Raw genomic sequence first — 15,973 nt, forward strand, 5'->3', positions numbered from 1 at the left:
GGCAGCTTCTTAGATGCATGAACTAGGCTTCATACTTTTTCGATCTTTAAGAACACAACGAAGGACTCATCACGTTGTAGATTTGCTAACACTTACTGAAATGCAAGTATATATCAAATATAACATACCTTGCCTGCCAGGCGGCTGGAGATGATGCCATTGCTAGATATAAGACAGTCAGCCAGAGTAGTTTTTCCTGTTAAAGTAACAATATTAATTTAAATCGATTTCTTTTTTTAAAGGGTGAGGTAGGTAGATTGTATCGACAAATTTAACATCTAACCATAGAACTGGTTTAGCAAATATTTCCTATTTACCTATACTAAGTGAAGCGAGATACAACGGGCAGTTTAATTAGAACTTTGAATAAAATATCATATGGAAGGACACAGATTCCAGCACTCCACAGTGCTGTAATCTGTATTGCCAACCCTGCGGATCAACCTCACTTTAAAATCCGTCATGCAACATTTTTTTTTTAAGGACAGAAAAATATTTTTTAATTGAGGCATAATTTACACAGAGCAAAATGCACAGACTCTTCAGTGATAAGACAAACCACTGTGCCAATCAAAATATAAAACATCTGACAAACAACTTTTACAGTTACTCAAATCTGTCCGACAAAGAATTTGATCAAGTTTATTGTAATTATTACATCAGTCATCAGATATCCATAACTGTGTCCAGGCCTATAAACTTAAACTCTTGACAGCTCAGCATGACAAAAGGATAGCACAGCAATCATTTTTTCCTCTGAATGATATACTGGGTAAAACATCACCAAAAAACAATGGAACATTATCTTTTGCCATATTTCCCCATGTATGGCCTCAGCTGGCTTTGGCCAGTTAAACTGTCTGAAGAAAATACCCATTTGGCAAAGAAATTCATGAAATTTACCCATATCTCCTACTGGCTGCAAGCCAATGGAGGGCGTCAGCTACACTGCAGTGACCAATGCTACCTAGTATCCAAACATAAACCCAGGAATCTACTCTAATAATAAAAGAAATTCTTAGGATACTCAAGTACGCATTTAGACCTTTAATACTGTATTACGTGCTTGTCATGTAAATATTATGTGTTAGCATATAACCCCAGAGCGTCCCATTCCTGCTTCCAATGGAGTAGAACATTCTAAGTACGGTAAGCATATATCCCCCCAAATGCAAGTGTCAAGAAAGCAGGGACTCTGCTTTATTAACAACTGTATCCCTAGGACCAGAACAAGGCTTGGCATATAAGAAACATTCAATGAATTATCTGTTGAATGAATAAATGAATCACAGGTTTTCCAGGATAGTATTATCTTAACATACTTCTAAATAGTAAATTTTAAAGTAATTTGCTGTACACACACGTGCCACTGACTTGCCGCATGAATAATTGACAAAGCAAAAAAAATACTTTTGTCACACTTCATGTCCTCAAAACGTGAGCAGCATAATTATAGAAACTGGTGAGGTAGGTTAGTCACCAGATTTGTATACAAAACTCATTCTCAGTTGCCTTCACCTACAAAGTGATCCATCACCTCTCCTTTTAGTTCCCGAAACTACTTCACTTCAACTATTATACCAATGGCAATAGCCACCTAACCTCTTTTCTGCCCTTCAATCCATCCTAAACACTTCCACTGGACCAATCTTACTAGTGTACTATTTGATTACAACATCCCTGCTTTATTCTGTTCTCCCAGTGGCTCCCTATTACCTAATAATAAATGCCAATGATCATCTTCATGATAAAGCACGTACCTGCCGAGGGCTTCTCCTTGTCATCATTCAATCCTCACAATGCTATAAGGTAGGTTTGGTTTTTATTCCGGTACACAGAGGCTGTATACTGAAGCTCAAAACGGCAAAGTAACTCGAAATGGAGTTTTGAACTCAGGTTGTCTAACTCCAGAGCTGGAGCACTTAACCCATATCCTAGTGCCTAGCTGGCATGAAGGGCTCTTTAACATGCAGCCCAGCCGACCTCTTCACTTTTCTCTCTTACTCCCTCACCTTCGGGATGGTATATGGGTTTTATCTCACACTGCCAATCCTATCACTCTGCTGTGGCTACGTGAACTAAGAAGGAGTCTGAAACCAAGCGCGGGCTTAGCAGGAGGCAATGCTGTGGGATGAAAGCAATGTCTGTGAGAAGCTAAGCACCATGCATCCCTCCCCCCTCTCATGTCCCGTGCGTTGGTCACGTACATTTCATTCTCCCCTTGCTGACATTATTCCCACTTGAAATGTGTGTCCCCATCTGCCATCTTGAATCACCCTTCCGGGATCATCTCTAACACTGTTATAAAGCCCTTTTCTTAACCCATTACTAGCTTCCCGACCCTCCAGCTCTCTCAACCCTTAGAGTCTACTTTTTGCCTGTCTCATGTTGTGCTGCCTCAACCCCCAAATCACCTCTCTATATAGCTGGGCTGGTGCCCTGTGCATAAATCTCTACCTTCTGACATAGCTAGCAAAATACCTCGAACTTAGCAGATGTTCAATAAACATCGGACGAGTTAAACAGAATCACATAACACAGGTTCTGAGGACATTACGTCAAGGCTACAGACGTGTTATATTACAAAGCCACTTCAAAATACTTGACAAATACTTAAAACCTCAACTTCTCGTTTAAAAGACAACAAAATATACTACATAGAAGAATAACAATCACTAGTTAGCTGTGTTCCTCCCACAGCAAACTTTTAAAGGAAATAAGACTTGCAGCTTAGCAAGCATCACTCCACTGACACATGCGGAGACGCACCCCCTTAATTACTGAAAATAAGCCATTTAGAAAGGATTCTTACCATGGTCAACATGAGCCAAAACACAGATATTCCTGATGTTAGCCGTGTTTTTCTGGAGTTGAATCATCTTATCCAAACTATTGAGCACCATGGTCACTTATTTCCTGTGACTAATAATTCAACATGTATTACAAATAGCTGAAGATCGGGGCGTTAAAAGATAAAAGCTTCTACTGCTGGGAGCTGACAAGACTTCTCGAGTCCCTTAAAGTAAGAACCCAACGGATGCTTACTGAAGGGACAGACCCACCCAGGCCCAAGTCCAATTTGAGCACTTCAACAAATACTGTACCACGACTGTACTCGCGGAGTTTACTCATCCTTCCGGATCGGCCATTTGCGATGAATCACAAAGCTCGTAGGGGTTGGGTGCACAGTGACACCTGGAACTCTGCCCCGTACTCGGTACTCGGGCATTATTTCTCCAGGTCAGTGATTACATACTGGAAGGGTCTTATGCAGGAGGGAGAGAAGATGCCGACATCTCTCTCTTCCCCTGCTCGATCTTTCTCCAAGCCTCTCCTATCACTCCCAATTGCTTTCACTGGAGGTAAAACACCCAGCTTCCCGACTAAAGTTTGGGCTCACGTGCAGGTGCACTGAATGTCTTCCATTCCTTTCCACAGCGGGGAAACAAAGAAAAAACAAACCCTCAACTCTACATTCCCTTTATCCTCACTCCCTTTTTCTTTGAGGATCCCGGGTCCGCACTGAGAAACGGCCGGCCCGGCCCGGCCCGGACACTACGCTCGGACGGCAGCCGCTCTCAGCCCAGGCTCGCCCCTAGCCCCGTCCCCGCCCTGCCGCCGCGGCGACCCGGGGCCGCCACTGCCTGGGGTTGGGGAAGAGGACGCCCGCACGCCTGTGGGCCCGCACTTACAGGCTCCCGCCGCCCAGGCAGCCCAGCTCGAACCACAGCGCCGACCCCACCAACCGCAGAACAAGCACGCTCACCCTCGCGTGCACCATACGCCAGCACGCCGGGGGCGGGACTGAGAACGCACGACCTTTGACCCGTCTGCGTCTCTGGCGCCGCCGGAAGCAGGCTGAGCGTCCGTTGGCCGCGCCCCGCCGGTTAGCTGGACTGAGGCCGGTGCGGTGGAGTTGCAGAAGCTGCAGCTGCGGAGGAGCTGTGGAGCCAGCCACGCGAGCCGGGAGCATGAGGACCTGGTCTGTGTCAGATTTGTACCTGCAGGTAAGAAACGGCCGGTGTGGCGGCCGCCGGGGCTTGGAAGCGAGCTGGGGTCTCGGGGAACGGAGCCCTCAGAGTGGCCGCCCCGCCAAGGTGGAGGACGCGGGCCCAGCGACGTCCCTCTTATCCCCGGGTCCGCAGATGCTCGCTGCTCACCCGCCAGCTACCGCGGGTTAAGCAGTCCTGCTTTGTCGGCTCCTATCCAGGGGCGCAAACTGAAATGCTATGGCGCCAGGCAGATGATATACGCCTGTGTAGCAGCGGCTAGATGTCCGGCTGCCAAGTGTGGAGGCCTGATCCGACGGGGAGAGTGTATACCCACAAAATTTTTTTTTAATTTCTTTATTTTTGGCTGTATTGGGTCTTCGTTTCTGTGCGAGGGCTTTCTGTATTTGCGGCAAGCGGGGGCCACTCCTCATCGCGGTGCCCGGCCCTTTCACTATCGCGGTCTCTCTTGTTGCGGAGCATGGGCTCCAGAAGCGCAGGCTCAGTTGTGGCTCACGGGCCTAGTTGCTCTGCGGCATGTGGGATCTTCCCAGACCAGGGCTCGAACCCGTGTCCCCTGCTTTGGCAGGCAGATTCTCAACCACTGTGCCACCAGGGAAGCCCCTATGCCCACAGAATTTTTAAAAAATAAATAAAAGGACACGGAAGGAAAGTAGAACGGTGTGCAAGTCTATGAGTTTTCGACCCGTGTTACGCTTTCTTCTGTTCGTAGCTTTCCATGCCGGCCTGACCATATTCCCGTTCCCAATCCCATCCAGACTGCTTTCCTTTGGGATGCGACGGACTGAAAAGGTAGTAGGTAGTCTCCTGAAACCCAGAATTGGTCAGTGAGTCCTGCCTAACCTGTAAGCAGTCATCTCCTTCCTCAGCTTCCTTGCTGACCGAGGGATTAGATGACTATTTGCTAAATAAATATTATGAATATGTCAATCCTGTCGTACTGTAATCCCCTCCAAAAGAAAAACACTTCACATGGTGATGGGAAGCAGTTTCCCCGTAGTTTCATGGTAAATGTTGTTTTTAATTACTAATCGGATGTAGATTAAAAGATAAGTCGACCTTTGAGGATTTGATTCATCTCTGAAAACCCTGCTGTGCAAGAAAATTGATTAATTTTTTTTCTAATCTTTAAATTAATTTCTGTCCAACCTAAGTTCCTTTCCCATCCAGCTGTCAGGAAATTTCAGTCTTCATTATGTTGGAGGCTTCCTTTTCTCCAAGCAGTAAAATGATCCAGGGAGCAGAGGCATTGCCAATGCAAGAGGAGCCTTCTCTGGGCTCTAAACATTGGTAAGCTTCCCACTGAAATGTCTCTTGCTGAAGTTCGCATAATCCCTTCAAGAGTGGTGCCACCGCTGCTTTGAAGTTTATGTTTGAGGTACAAGAATCTTGGCAAAGTTGGGAGCCACTGTTGTAGGGTTCCACCTAGCCAACTCTTGATATCCGGCCACCTGCTGGAACACTGATAGAATGGGGCAAAGACCCCTGCTCTTCTAAGAACTCCCTCCCCCTCATCTTCTACCTCCTTCCTCTCTCTGGGGAGTCGTCCCCTCTTCCCTCTTTTGCAGTCCAGGACCATCTGTTTCCTCTTAGGACCTCATTTCCAGAAGGATATCTGATTTCATCTCTTCATCAATTGTGTTTAAAAAGACAGGAGAACGTGTTGACTTCAGGCAGCTTATATCCTCGGCCCTTCCAAAAGTCCTGCAAGAAGGACATATCAGGGTCCTGACTACCTGCTTGAAATAAAGGAGGGGAAAAAAACAAGTAGGACAAACTCATTCATATTTCAATACGTTGCCTGTCTTTAGGAGGATCAAGATTGTCAAAGAGAGCCCTTCAGGGAAATTTTGACCTGCATCTGCTACTTTTTCATCTTGCTGTTTGAATCTTTTTTTTTCATACTATGTAACTAAATCTTTTCAAATGTCTATTTCTTTCACTATATCAGTCAAAACAACCATCTATCTCAGAACATCGTTTTCTCTGCAATGTGTATATACAATTGCTCATGTGAGTAAAACTATGATAAGTTATTTATGTTTGCATAGGCGACATCATTGCCCACATGGAACCACAAGGATTTATGAAAATTCTGACATGTCTTGTCCCACAGCTGAATGTTTGGAAAACTATCCTATGTATGGCAGTGTTCTTCCACCTCAGAGTCTGAAGCCCAAGGAAGAATTTCGAGCATAACGTGGTAAAATGGAAGGAATAACAACATTTAAGTAAATATCAAGAAACTGTTTGCTTTACCTATTTTTCTCCCCACTCTTCTGGGTTTTTTTGTTTTTGTTTTTTGAATTTTTGAATTTTATTTTATTTATTTTTTATACAGAAGGTTCTTATTAGTTATCCATTTAATACATATTAGTGTGTATATGTCAATCCCAGTCCCACTCTTCTGGTTTTAATAAGGTGTTTTTGTTTTTAACTCTTTAAACTTTTTAGTTGATTGAAGTTGAACCAGTCTAAGAAGCAAGAGACTAGTTAAGTCACAACTTGAGGAAAACAGAAAGATGAGAATTAAGTTAAATGATAAAATGAGAAGGAAAGGGGATATATAAAAAGTTCTATTGATTGTTTTTGTTAACCTCCTAAAATCTCTTGTGTTTCTCTGCTTTCCATTGTGACCAGAACCTAGAGGAATGCAGCAGCTTCCTAATGGTGATGTTTCTATCTACTCTAGCTTTTGCATCTCTGATCTGTTTTCTAACGTTAGCCAAGATGACCTTTTTATGTACTATTTTTTTTTATTTTTTTTATTTTTTTTATTGAAGTTTAGTTGATTTGCAGTGCTGTGCCAATCTTCGCTGTACAGCAAAGTGACTCAGTTATACACATACAGACATTCTTTTTTCATATTCTTTTCCATTATGGTTTATTGACAGGATATTGACTATAGTTCCCCGTGCTATACAGTAGGACCTTGTTGTTTATCCATCCTATATGTAACAGTTTACATCTGTTGGGACTTCTCTGGTGGTCCAGTGGCTAGGACTGTGTGCTCCCAAGGCAGAGGGCCCGGGTTCCATCCATCGCCGGGGAACTAGATCCCGTGTGGGTGCCGCAGCTCAGTGTTCAGTGCCGCAACTGGAGATCCCGCATGCTGCAGCTAAGACCCATTGCAGCCAAAATAAATTAAAAAAAAAAAGTTTACATCTGCTAATCCCAAACTCCCAGTCCATCCCTCCCCCTTCCCCCACCCACCTTGGCAACCACAAGTCTGTTCTCTGTGTCTTCAGTCTGTTTCTGTTCTGTAGATAGGTTCATTTGTGCCATATTTTAGATTCCACATATAAGTGATACCACATAGTATTTGTCTTTCTCTTTCTGAGTTATTTCACTTAGTATGATAATCTCTGGTTGCATCCATATTGCTGCAAATGGCATTATTTTGATCTTTTTTATGGCTGAGTAGTACTCCATTGTATATATGTACCACATCTTCTTTATCCATTCATCTGTCGATGGACATTTAGGTTGTTTCCATGTTTTGGCTATTGTGAGTAGTGCTTCTATGAACATAGGGGTGCATGTATCTTTCTGAATTAGAGTTTTGTCTGGGTATATGCCCAGGAGTGGAATTGCTGGATCATATGGTAATTCTATTTGTAGTTTTCTGAGGAACTGCCACACTGTTTTCCATAGTGGCTGCACCAACTTACATTCCCACCAACAGTGTAGGAGGCTTCCCTTTTCTGCACACCCTCTCCAGCATTTTTTATTCATAGACTTTTTAATGGTGGCCATTCTGACTGGTGTGAGGTGGTACCTCATTGTAGTTTTGATTTGCATTTCTCTAAATACTTAGTGATGTTGAGTAAGATGACCTTTTTAAAATGCGGATCTAATCCTGTCACCTCCCTGCTAAAAACTGCTGTTATATTTTCCCACTATATTTAATGTATACCAAAATCCCTTCATTGTTTGCTCGCTGCTTTCTTTGATTTATCTTCACTGTAATGCCCTTTGCACTCTTACGGTTACATCTCATAGGACATTTTTCATTTCTTGGAAGTACCAGGCTTCTCTTGTCACAGAGCCTTCCAAGATACTATGTTACCTGCGTGGAATTTTTCCTGCCTCTTTACCCTAATTAATGCCTATTCAGCCTATAGCTCTCAACTCAGTTATCACTCTGAAAAGCCTTCACTGATACTCATCCAGTTTTCAGGCTAGGTAAAAGTGCCCTATGTAAGTTCTCAAAGCATCTGCCTATTATTTATTATTAGATTAGTTTCATTGTTCCATGAAAGCAGGAACTATGTCTGTTCTTATATCAGCATTCTATTTCCAGAAACCTGTTACAATGTCTACTGGCTCATAGCAGGCACTCACTATTTATTCAGTGTGTGAAAGACAAAAAAGTCCTTTTAAGCCTAAACTTTTCGTTTTGATCTTTGTCAGTTCAGTGGGTTCTTTTCTCTATTTTCTTAATGTGTACACTATATTCAAGGTACAATCTTAGACATTAAGTATAAAATTATCAAGAAAGAGAGGTTCTTGCTTTCCAGAAACTCATACATCAGATTTCTATAATTTAGGGTCGTTCAGTGAATCCAGAGAATTTCAGGATCTGGGAGATTGGTGTATAGTTCTAAAAATGTATGTTGAGATAAGATTACGAAGTCTTGGTTGTCAGACTGAGGAGCTTAACATTTTTCTAGTAGCCACTAAAAATTTCGGAGTTCTGCTACCAGATAGGATATAGCAGATGGCAGAAAGCCATTACTTCCACTGAAACAGCTAAAAAAGAAATACATAAATTTAAAAAAATCTTTTTTTAATGGAAGCAAAGAAGTAAAATTACAGAGACAGGGGAGCCCTTCCTAGATGAGCTGAGATGGCCAACTGTGTACTTCTCTGGGAGCATTTGTCAAGCCTAGGCCAAGGCTGAAGATTAGGGAAGCATCAGCAGCGGGACCCTCCTAGGAGAAGGGAAACCAGTGGTGCACCTGACATTTAGGCGGTGTGACCAACTGGAATCTGTAAATACCCCAGAAGTATGGCAGGTTTTCCTTGTGGGATGTCTGCTGAGGGATTAGTGGGCATGGTGGGCTAGAGGACTGGGCTAGAAAGAGCCCACAGAAATATCCCACAGTCTCACTTGGGAGCAGGTGCTTAGGGGAGTAAGTCCCACTAGAATGAAGGCTCTACCACAAACACATCACAGGTCTTGTCCTTGAGAAATTTGTAACTAGAGGAAGACAATGTCTAACTGAAGGTGCCGCTGAATGCCAGCTGCACTCAGTTCCTGACTGGATCAAGGTGACCTGCCCCATATCCTATCTGCGTAACATAGGAAAGAGCAAGCTGTCTTCTGTTGAAAATAACATCGACTTTAGTTTCTATGGTTTTCTTATACATGACATCCGGCATAGAGTAAAACATTATGAGACCTGTGAAGAATCAGGAAGTATTTAAAGAGGTGATGGTCAAGAAGTTTCCAAACTTGATGAAGGAATCAGGCTTCAGAGTCAAGAAGCTCGATAAACCCCAAAATAAACACAAAGCCACGCCTGGCAACTGTTGTCAAACTTCTGAAAACCAAGTAAAGATAGATTGTTAGAAGTTGTAAGAGGAAAAAAAAAATGTTGTAAGAGCAAAATCTACATATTATTGACAAAAGAAAAATTAGAAATATACTGCACCAGAAACTATGGAAGCCTGAAGATAATGCAGTGACATTTTAAAGTACTAAAAGGAAATTTCAAACCCAGTGAATCCCAGCATTTTATATGTAGTGAAAATATCCTTCAAAAATAATGCAAAACAAAGACGTTTGTAGGAAAAAAAAAAGCAGCAGAGAATTTGTTAGTAGCAGATACATACAACAAAAAGTACTTAAAGTTCTTCACGTTGAAGGAAGGTGATTCCAGAGAGAAGCATGAAATGCAGGAAGGAATGAAGCATACAGAAGAGGTAAATAAGTGGGTAAGTGTAAAAGGATATTAATTATATTAGAGATTTTATACAAGTCAAGTCACAATAATTATATTAAGTAATTTTATACAAATATAGAATTAAAATATATTACAACAATAGCACAAAAGGCAGAAGGATGTAAATGGAATTCAACTGTTGAAAGCTTCTTCCACTGTTCTAGAAGTGGTAAAAACATCAATTTAAGTTTGACCAGATCAAAAGGATCCCCTAATAAGTCAAAAATGTATCTTTATTCTAAAACTACAGAAAGTTATCATTAAAATGCTAATGGAGAAAATGCAATAATAAGAGTACCCTTTCTTAATCCCAAAGGAGGAAATAAGGGGTAAGGGAACAAAGAAAATATGGGACCAACCAAAAGCAAATAGTAATATAGTCAACTTATAAACAAAATTAGATCAATCCTTACATTAAAAGTAAATGAAATAAATATTGCAATTTAGAACTCAAAGATTGATTACTCAGACATTAAGAAGATACGAAGATATTATGGAAAACGTATACCGATAATTGTTCTAGTATGGAGCAATGCCTTGAAAAATACAATTGGCCAAACTGACTCATGAAGGAAAACATCAGAATAGCCTTATATCTGTTAAAGAAATTGAATGTGTAGAATTTAAGGTGCAATTTAAAACTAGAGCATAAAGAAAATTTGAGCATTTCTAATTTCTGAGTGGGATATAGATGGCTAGACAAAAGTGTTTCCAACCTAACAGGAAACAGCCAGATAATATACAAAATCATAAATACTCATGAGTACTTCAGAAAGCTGAGATCACAGGGAAATGCAAAACAACAACAAACCTCTAACCTAAAGGAAGAACAAGAAATTATCCTGGGCCCAACCATTAGAGATCTACATCAAGGAGAGGGACAGACACACTGAGAGAGCCCCACCACTGAGACCCAGGGACACGGGGTTTGCTTAAGATTGAGGCTGGTGGGCTTCCCTGGTGGTGCAGTGGTTAAGAATCCGCCTGCCAAGGCAGGAAACGGGTTGGAACCCTGGTCCGGGAAGATCCCACATGCCTCGGAGCAACTAAGCCCATGCGCCACAGGTACTTAGCCTGCGCTCTAGAGCCCGTGACCCACAACTACTGAGCCTGCATACCACAACTACTGAGCCTGCATGCCACAACTACTGAAGCCCTTGCGCCTACAGCTGGTGCTGCACAACAAAAGAAGCCACTGCAATGAGAAGCCCACGCACTGCAACGAAGAGTAGCCCCCCCTCGCCACAATTAAAGAAAGCCCGTGCTCAGCAAAGACCCATCGCAGCCAAAACTAAAATAAATAACTAAATTTATTAATTAAAAAAAAGACTGAGCCTGGACCTGGACAACAGAGGAACACCCCCTCCACACACACACACACACACACACACACCAGATTACTGAGCACTGAATAACAAGCAACAACAGTGTACCATTGGAGAGAAGCAAGATCACAGAGAGACATTCTCTGAGGTGCAGGTGCAAAGAGAATGCCTCAAGCTGAGGATGGCACAGAAATTAAGAAAACCAGCCCTCACCCCCCGCCCCACCCCAAAGCACAAGATAATGCCAAAGGAATTTAAAGCTGATGGTACACTGAAGGTAAGCCTAGCAACAACAAAAGGCAAACCTAGCTCAGCTACTGACTGAGCTGACTTAACCCCCCTCACTAAAGGCCTGGCAAATGAAGACGTATATCCGTTTCTGGACATAAATACTATTTATCCCAGTCTCTACTGTGCTACACACAATATCCAGCTTTCAAATACAAATTACAAATTGCACAAAAAGTAACATTTTATGGAAACACAGCAGTGCCATTCATTTACATATTATCTATGGCTGCTTTCATGCTACAGTGTCAGAACTGAGTAGTTGCAACACAGACCATATGGCCCGCAAAGCCCTAAATATTTATTTAATGAAAATGAAAAAATACGATATTAAAATGTGTGGGATGTATCTAAAGCAATGCTTAGAGGGAAATTTATAGCATTAAATGTTTGTATTAGAAAAGAAGACAGTCTTAAATCAATAGCTTAGGGGTCAATCTTATGACACTAGAAAAATGTGCAAATGAAACCCAAAGCAAAGTAGATGGAAAGAAATAATGAAGAGCAGCAATCAATGAATCTGTAAACAGAAAAACAATGAGAAAATCGATGAAACCAAAAGCTGCCATCTGTTAAACGATAATAAAGTTGAATAACCCTAAACGCACTGACCAAGGAAAAAGAAAAAAAAAAAGACACTAATTACAGATATCAAGAATGAAAATAAGGATCTCACTATAGACCCTGTAGAACCTTATTTTACATTATTGTTTCTTCTATTTCCTTACTCTTATCTTTGATGATTTCATCAGGTTGCGTGTGTGTGTTTGTGTGTGTGTGTGCATGCGCACGCACATTCAAGGATTAGTGTATATGCAATCAACCTTTTAGCCTTCCCAATGGCCAAAGCTAGAATGCTTTGAGCAACAGAATACTGATAGTGTTGGATTTCAACCCCTAAATATATATCTATATAGAGATATAGATATCTATAACTATATCTAGATATATAGATATATATGCATCCCCTGGAGTCCATGTGGATATATATAAAGTGAATAAATGGGGAAGAAGGAACAACTCTTCCCTTCCAAAGGATTCCAATTAGTAAAAGTAGACGGAATGAAGAAAATAGAAGGTCACAATTAGAACATCTTCGTAATAATTATTGTAGGCACAATCCACAGTGGACGCTAAAATTAAGGGGCAATACTTTAAGAAGCAGCAGAATATTTGCACAGTGTCAAAGTATTGTCTCTGAAGTAAGTATTTATTAATTACAAAGAGAAAAATAGTAACTTAATAGACAAGAAACTTGGCAGAAACTACCTGAACCAAGGATCAAGTCACTTGTAAAAGGACTTATTGACATATTATTCACCCTGATAGTATGCATTAAGAAGGGCAAGAATGCATAACCTCACTCTCATCTTGAGAAAACACTAGATAACCCCAGAGGGCTATTCTATAAAACCTCTACCCAGTGTCATGGTCAAAAGTGTCAAGGTCATGAAAGACAAGAAGAAATTGAGGAAGCATCCCAGATTGGAGGAGGCTAGAGAGGCAAGGCAACAAAACACAATGTGGGATCCTGGATTAGAACTCGGGCAGAATAAAGGACAATAGTGGAAAAATGGTAAAATTCCAAAATGTTGACATGTAAAAGACAGAATATCTGGGATTTCATCACACTGTACATGAGAGTGGACCCAAGCCTTACATTAGTGTTTAGATTGTAAAATCTGGAGTTTTTCGGTGTCCTTGCATAGTTACTAAAGATTACAAAATATTTCAAGCTGCCAAGAAAATAGAGGGGATTTCCTAGACAAACTTATCTGAGTTAGAAATAAAGTTGTAACTTTTCCACTGTCCCGATAATGCTGTCCACTCCTTGTAACCTACGTAGGCCTTAGAGAAGGAAGGAAGGGAGGGAGGTAGGGAAGGAGGGAAGAAAGGGAGAAAAAGGGAGGGAGGGAAGGAAGGGGAAGGGGGGAAAGAGTCAAGGAGAGAAGGAGGAAAGGACAGAAGAAAGGAAAGAAAGAAAAGGAAAGAAGGAAGTACACTGTTGAGGTAGCTGAGGTGTCCCATTGCTTCTCTTCTGTGTGGCTCAGCCTCATTAGGTTAACACAGTCTTACAAGTTACTGTAAAATGGTTGAGTTTTCTCTTCACCAAGTGACCTTGGAAACTCCAAGGCCTGTAGCAAATGAAGGGGAATTTCAATTCCAGCACCATGAATGTTTTCTAGAAAGACTCACTGCTAATCCTGAAGCACTATATACTTGACCCTTGCACAGTGTGGGATTTGGGGCGCCACCCTTCCCCGCCATGGAAAACCCACGTATAACGTGTAGTTGGCCCTCCGTATACTCAGCTCCTCCGTATCCGAGGTTCCACACCCACATATTCAACCAACCTTGGATACTGCACTATTTACTAGTCATAGAAATCTGTGTATAAGTGGACGCAAGCAGTTCAAACCCATCAGCTGTATAAGAGAAGGAAGCTATTAAACGCGGTTACTCACCAACCACTGCTAAAAAGTCTCTCTGTGCAGACATCTCAAATCCATGGCTAACCTCCTCACAATAGCCAGAAATAAAAGTGTGCTCGTGCCTCCTGCTCCTGCTCTCCCAACTACCACCCACTTCCACACCGGCTTCAGGCTGTCCGTTTGGAACTTCTTGCCACTCTTTCCTGCCCTTGACATTCTTTTAGGTGTGATTCACAGGAAGTAAATGACTGGGATGAGGCAGTGAGAGTGAATCTTTGTGGGATCCGCTGTGAATCCTGTAACCCACACCCCAAAGACAGCCCAGGGCACTGAGCCCAGCAGGATTGCTCCTGGGCTCAGACAGGCAGCCAAGGTGACCATACGCAAGGCCACCAGAACCCGAATGCAAATAAGTCACCTGCCTTTGTAAGGATGCCACTGAATAATCAAAGTACATTTATCTCTGAATTCCTAGTCAGGATCGTGAAAGAGAAATAGTAACTCTTAGGTGATAGAAACAGTAGTAAAATACAGTACACAGGAAGGTCATTTGAATGAAAACAAGACAAAAGGTACAACAGCAAATGAAAAATAGCAACTTTAAATACAAAGTGAAGCAGTTTAGTAAGAAATTTGGTTAATAAGAAAAATACATGTCCCCTGTCTTTATTACATACTGTACAAAATAAAATATTGCACCTTTAAGTCATATAATATATATACAAAGAGTATTGTACAAATGATCTCTCTTTTAATTTAAAAAGCCTTCAACAATCAAGTGTGATTGATGATGAACAGCTCACAGGCTGGTGTGTCCTCGTCACGTTCCTGCACACCCATTCCCAACCACCAGACCCTCCACGTCCAGTAGTGCTCATCCCAGTGTCAGTGAGGCTGCAGTTAGAACAAGAGACCTGGTGCTCAGGATATGGCAGAGAGACTCAGCAAGCTTATCCACAGACAAATGCAAAGCCAGAACGCACTGCTCACTTAGGAGTGACCAGGGACTAGGGCCAGCACACCTGCTTCAGGTAACTTTGCTGCCGACAGGCTATAGGCAACATGCGCACAGGCAGCTGGGACCCCGAATAAAGAAGTAGGACCACTTATTTGCGGTTGTGTGCCATCCGAAGCCATAACTGGTAGAATGTAAGGTAAGAGCTCCCTAAACAAATCAGCTTTAGAACTTACAATTAAATACTAGTTCCCAACTCCTTCAGCAGCAACATCTTCTCCAAACTTTACCTCCGCCCTGACGCCATCACTAATGCCAGCATTGGCACAATCCAAACCCACACCAATTCTGACCTAACCCTAATCCATAAAGCCAACTCTAGCCTTAACAATAAGTTAACCTCCATTTTTCTCACCTAACCCAAGGCTAAAACTAAAATGAACCTTACACTTATTCACCAAATCCTAACTCTAACTCCTCATCCTAACTGTACCTTCCAGCCTAATGCTAATGGGCTTTGGATTTACTGACAAATCATTTCAAATTAAAACAGTTATTTCCTGTAAACAGCTCTTTTCATCTATCATGTTTCATAGTTAGATTACTTTCTCATAATTTTTCCAAAATTAAAATCCTTAGGAATACTCTCTTATGCATAAATTCGGTCTTACAAGGCTTTGGTTTTTCTGTTTGTGTGCAAGAGAATAGTGCTGAAAAAAGTCTCATTCACAGCTCTTAAAAGAATGCTTTGAATATACTTCAAAATCAGTAGAAGAAGACGTTAACTTTCCGTCTCCTTTAATTTCCAAGATGCCTCATTTGGTCACAGGTCGATTTCCGTAGTTGTGAAAATGGCAGCCATGTTTACTCAGTGTTTTCTTCCCTAAGTTCTCTAAGAGCAAGGACAAGATGCCATTCTCCCAGGATGCCTGGATCAGTCAGGGTCACAAGCCTGTCCAGAGTGATTGTCTCCTTTTCACGTTTAGTAAGGGTCCATAAAAATGCCATTAGAGCC

At 41.9% G+C, this 15,973-nt stretch overlaps 2 protein-coding genes across 3 annotated transcripts in view; one reads left to right on the forward strand and one right to left on the reverse strand.

Moving 5' to 3' along the window:
* Positions 1 to 2,903, reverse strand: part of EFL1 (elongation factor like GTPase 1) — a gene marked incomplete at its 5' end in the record, with an annotated part of 127,099 nt that extends 124,196 nt beyond the window's left edge. The window contains 2 exons of one of the 2 annotated variants that reach the window (XM_079701276.1): positions 129 to 196; positions 2,813 to 2,903. In XM_079701276.1, coding sequence (XP_079557402.1) covers positions 129 to 196; positions 2,813 to 2,903 — 159 coding nt within the window. The remainder of the gene's footprint in view (positions 1 to 128; positions 197 to 2,812) is intronic. The other variant, XM_079701277.1, reaches the window with a different exon arrangement.
* Positions 2,904 to 3,971: 1,068 nt separating this feature from the next.
* Positions 3,972 to 6,245, forward strand: SAXO2 (stabilizer of axonemal microtubules 2; the record flags this gene model as incomplete). Its single annotated transcript, XM_079701193.1, is given in 4 exon segments — positions 3,972 to 3,982; positions 3,984 to 4,007; positions 6,062 to 6,206; positions 6,210 to 6,245. Coding segments are annotated over 4 exon segments (216 nt in total).
* Between the last annotated feature and the right edge of the window lie 9,728 nt (positions 6,246 to 15,973).

The sequence above is a fragment of the Hyperoodon ampullatus genome (genome assembly GCF_949752795.1).
Source record: "Hyperoodon ampullatus genome assembly, chromosome: 3".
NCBI classification, from domain to species: Eukaryota; Metazoa; Chordata; class Mammalia; order Artiodactyla; family Ziphiidae; genus Hyperoodon; species Hyperoodon ampullatus.